This window comes from Perca fluviatilis, chromosome 16 (assembly GCF_010015445.1).
Source record: "Perca fluviatilis chromosome 16, GENO_Pfluv_1.0, whole genome shotgun sequence".
Taxonomy (NCBI): Eukaryota; Metazoa; Chordata; class Actinopteri; order Perciformes; family Percidae; genus Perca; species Perca fluviatilis.
In genome coordinates, this window is record NC_053127.1 from 16,273,499 (window position 1) to 16,278,775 (window position 5,277).

At 39.7% G+C, this 5,277-nt stretch overlaps 1 protein-coding gene across 1 annotated transcript in view; it reads right to left on the reverse strand.

The window, feature by feature from the left end:
- Positions 1–890: 890 nt before the first annotated feature.
- The window catches only part of rad50 (RAD50 homolog, double strand break repair protein), a 32,176-nt gene continuing 27,789 nt past the window's right edge, over positions 891–5,277 (reverse strand). Inside the window, exons 25-28 of the mRNA XM_039777607.1 lie at positions 3,788–3,873; positions 3,529–3,671; positions 2,370–2,503; positions 891–1,377 (exon numbers count right to left, since the gene is read on the reverse strand). Of these exons, the coding sequence (XP_039633541.1) occupies positions 1,191–1,377; positions 2,370–2,503; positions 3,529–3,671; positions 3,788–3,873 (550 nt within the window). The 3' untranslated portion in view covers positions 891–1,190. The remainder of the gene's footprint in view (positions 1,378–2,369; positions 2,504–3,528; positions 3,672–3,787; positions 3,874–5,277) is intronic.

Below are 5,277 nucleotides of genomic sequence, written 5' to 3' on the forward strand. Positions count from 1 at the left end.
AAAAGCATGAATACATTAGCTTTGAAAAATAAAAAAAGGCACACACATTCATGTTAAATTGTGCAAAATTGCCATTGCAAATCATCTTCTTGAGAAAGTAGACACAGGACTAACACAAAAATAAGTCAAAAATACTGCTGCTACTAAGTTTTGCCAAACATCACAGCACTTAAACAACAAGCAATGCAAAACAATGTTTGAAAGACATAACCCTCTACTCACCCCACAGTCGCCTTTAACGACTTCGTCCACAAAGTATTCCTGTAGAATATAAACGAAATATGACAATTTATTTTGCTTTAGGAAAGTAGTACTTTTTTTACATGAAAGATAAAGATAATGCACCAAGAAATTGTTGCAAAAAGAACTTAACAGGCAAGAAAACAGTTCTGAGATGAGCTCTTACCCTACTGAGAGATTCATTGTATTTGTCGACCAGATCAATAATACTCTTTCCGTTCTCATTAAGGTGAGGAGCAGGACTGACAACAGCTGGACCGACAAGCAGTGCCACAGCGGATACCATCAGAAACATCGTCACCTTCATGATACTAGCTCGTTGGCTGTCGACCTCTGGAAGAAGCTATTGTAACAAGTCTTTGAATTGATCACTCAATTGTCAGCTTGCAGCTTGCTCTTCTGAGGTCTTGGTTGAGAACACAAGATTTATACTTGCTTTGCCCACGCCTTTGGTTTCCCCCTCATTACAAAGAAAATGCATTGAGTTTGCAGAGTGTGATGAGATGTAGGATTAGATTGTGGTTGATGAGGAACATCACCAAAACTGATCTATGTTTCTCTGAACCAAATCTAGAGTCGGTTGCCATACTAGTAGTAAAAAACAAGCATTCACTTACTCCAGTAAAAAAACAAGTCATAAATAGCCCATGTCCTTCACAAGAGATTTAATGACAGAACATTTTGAGCAAACAAAGTGGCAAACATGGAAATATAACTGCAAAGTGCAATATTTCCCCAAATTCTTTAAGCAGAACAGATCCTTCTGTTGCCATTGCTGGCCAGCAGATGGCTACTGGACACTGTATAAAGGATACAAACACTGGTGCAAGACTATATTAAAGTGTATAAAGTTTGTTTTTAAATGTTTTTGATTTGGGATGTCATCCAAGAAACGTTTGAACAAGAAGATCAAGGATTACTGTGCATTTCCAAAGGAGTCATTTGACTGCTCAGTGGAGATAGGATGAGAGGGAGGTGATGCTGCATTTTGTGATTTCAGAGTTCTGGTCCTGGTTCTTACGGATGCGGTAGAAGTGCTCAATGTAGCTGGACCGCCCCAGAAGCTCCACAAAGTCCTCGTCGTGGGTGATGATCAGAAGCTGGAAGTTGCGCTGGCGAGAGCGACTCTTGATGATTCTGGGGAGAGCGAGCAAGAGCAGATAATAAAGTACATTACGAGCGACGGGCATTGGAAACTAGCAATAGCTATAAAGATGGAGAGAAAGAAGGAGATTTGTTGCACAAATGTCTATGTCGTAGCATCTGTCCCTATTCAAATAAACATGAAATGAAAAAAAAGAAAGAAAAATAAATGATTGTTTACACTTTACTAGTACACACCACATCAGAACAGCCTTTTGTATTTTTCTGGTGCAAAGCTTTTTGTCAGTCTATCAGTTTATCTAAAGCAAGGCTGGAGACGTGGTTGAAGAGGCTTATACATTAGAGCCAGCATGTTGCACACTGTGTCTCACTGTGTGCATTTCTGATGTTCTATTCTTGTGAGGACCGTAATGAGTTTGAGACCTATTTCTTATACCTTGGGAGTGAGAACATTTAGCTCGATCCTGTTTCCATCATGTGAACAAGTGTCCTCATAAGTTTAGAAGCAACTAGAATTACCGCCTTTATGCCTCCTCTAACTAGTCAAGTTGGCTTATTTGCAGTTAAATCTTTGAAGGAATTTAATAAAAAGGTATTAAGGTCTTGAAGGAAACAGACATTACATTGAACTGAAATTGCATTTTTACATGATTTCTTGTGACAAATAAATACATAGACATTCAAGTATTTTTTGGCAAAACAAGCACCAGCACGAAAAATCTATACAATCACCACAGTTTTAAGATTTGTGTCACCAACTCAGTATCTGACTAGTCTCACATTGCCAGACCTTCCTCCACTGCTCTGCAGAGGAGGATTGTTTTGGTGGAACATGTGTACGTTCAAAGGTTGTTTTAGTCATGCAACAGAAAACTCCGATTGGACAGATAGTCTAGCTAGCTGTCTGGATTTACCCTGCAGAGATCTGAGGAGCAGTTAAACATAGTCCTCATAAATCCACCAGAGTTTTAAATTCCAACACAAAGGAATATCGGATATCCGTGCGTGCGTGCGTGTGTACTGACTCTACGAGGGCGTGTGCCAGTGACTCAATGTTGTCTCGGTCCAAGTTGGTGGTGGGCTCATCCAGGGCCAGGATCCCACAGTTCAGACAGAAGGTCTCTGCCAGAGCTAGACGGATGATCAGGGACGCCAACACCTAGACACACATCGTCACATTAAGGGGACAAAACAAGTACAAACGGATTTTTTAATTCCACTTGTATACATCATGATGCAATGGAAAATACTGCAAGAATTTCATTTAATATACACTCACCTAAAGGATTATTATTTCTGTTAAATTTCACGTTAATGAAATTATCTAATCAACCAATCACAGATGCTTCAATTCATTTAGGGGTGTGGTCCAGGTCTAGACAATCTCCTGAACTCCAAACTGAATGTCAGAATGGGAAAGAAATGCGATCTAAGCAACTTTGAGCATGGCATGGTTGTTGGTGTGAGATGGGCAGGTCTGAGTATTTCACAATCTGCTCAGCTACTGGGATTTTTACGCACAACCATTTCTAGGATTTACAAAGAATGGTCTGAAAAAGGAAAAACATCCAGTATGCTGCAGTCCTGGGGGGCGAAAATGCCTTGTTGATGCTAGAGGTCAGAGGAGAATGGGCCGACTGATTCAAGCTGATAGAAGATCAACTTTGACTCAAATAACCACTCGTTTCAACTGAGGTATGCAGCAAAGCATTTGCGAAGCCACAACACGCACAACCTTTAGGCGGATGGGCTACACCAGCAGAAGACCCCACCGGGTACCACTCATCTCCACTAAAAATAGGAAAATGAGGCTACAATTTGCATGAGTGCACCAAAATTGGACAGTTGAAGACTGGAAAAATGTTGCCTGGTTTGATGAGTCTCGATTTCTGTTGAGACATTCAGATGGTAGAGTCAGAATTTGGCGTAAGAATGAGAACATGGATCTGTCATGCCTTGTTACCACTGGGCAGGCTGGTGGTGGTGTAATGGTGTGGAGGATCCCTTTCGCTTTGAGAACTGCCTTAATTCTTTGAGTCATTGATTCAACAAGGTGCTGGAAGCATTCTTTAGAAATGTTGGCCCATATTGATAGGATAGAGTCAAACACGGTATTAGTATGGTGCTCCTAATAATCCTTTAGGTGAGTGTATGTGCTAATACAGAAAATATTGTTTCCATTACCTTCTGACCAGCACTGCAGCGTCCTCTCATATCCAAAGCCGTGTCTCCTTTCACCATAACTACTCTGTAGTTGTAAACCCTCCTCCTGACTCCAGCGGACGAGTTTTCGTCCACATCAGACCTGATCTCCACGTACTCAATGTCTGGAGAGGGGGCAAGAGGAAGTGATGAAACACAGAGAGAGGGAGGAATGAGGGAGATGAACTATGTATATACACAAATACTACATACAAAAATCACAGTAAAAGCAAAAATGCACCTTGACCCCTGTAGGTGCTGCGCCATAGGTCTCTGATAATCTTGTTGATCTCATCCATCTTCATGCTGTGGAATTTCATGATGGTTCTGAGAGGGGAAAAAAGAACATAAAGCTACAAACCCAATAGTAGACTAGATACTATGCTGCCTTCCCAAAAGCCAGGCATCTACTAGACATCACCCAAGCCTAATTTCGGTTTGGAAAATCAGGTGACCAACTCAAGACAGATGCAGACTCATGCTTGTGATTTATAAATATAAACTTGTATATCAAATAATATAAAATATTTTAATAGTATATAAAATTGTTAATTCCAACCACATGGGCTCAAAATGGCTATCAAGCATTTCCTTTACCTGTCCTTTTTTGTGTACATCTGCCATTAGCTTTACCACTGTTCACAATGAGCACATCTGCTTCGAATAGATGTCAATCTGTGCAAAATAAAACGTGTCACTTAATGGGTCCTGGTGCAATAGAGCGAAAAATGTGCAATGGAACAAGATGATGCAACTGTGAAAATGTAAGCAGTATTTATACTGGGTATTCCAGATGAAAAGGGGAGCGTGGTGCTGGATCAGAGTGTATGAGTATAGATTAAACTCAGTTTCAAAAGGTAAACATCAGCAGAGCACATTGCAGTTTTCACACAAGCAAACGGGAAGTTATTTGAACTAAAACGGACTCAAATGGATAACCACCATGAAACTTTATGTAAGTTAGTTTTTTTTTTTTTATTTATTTTATAAAGAAATACAATTTGCAACAGCACACTTCTTTAACGTACATAAAGCTTCATGGTGGTTATCCATTCGAGTCAGATATATGTCGATATAAAAGATATGAAGGCAACCAACTAGATGTTGCTTTCCGGCATACCAAGAATCCAATTATCTAGCAAATTGACGAGAAACTCTGATGTGGTTTGAAAACACCGGAGTGATAACCATATAACCAACTGTGCTTCTTCTGAAGCCCATATATGGTGGATAAATTGACACACCATGAAGATAGGAAGAAAAGACAGAGGGAGTAGAGCAGTCCTTATCCATCCATCTGACCTTGCAAATTTTGTGTGTATTAATGCAGTTAATGCAACAGAAGGAAGCCATGGCTTAGGAGTTCCTATTAAGGGTATTCAACTTCTAGGAAACAACAATATAACATGACTCGGTCATGATCAGAAGAATGGAGTCATTTTATGTTTGAGATATATCATATTGCTGATTCGGCCAATTAGACGTTTTTCCCTCTTTTGGACTTTTTATATTATATTGTTTAAGAATATTGAATTTGGGTTAAATAACATGTTCGTCAATCATTCTCCCATTCATACTGACAGATTTCTTCCTAACATGCTTCCAATCTAAGGCATGTGGGACAAAACCCACAGTCCTCGCTCTGTGCGAAGATATACTCCAAAGTTTAATAGAAGTTAATAGTTATAATACTAACTTAATAGAGTTAATCAAATCAATTGGGTAACTTGC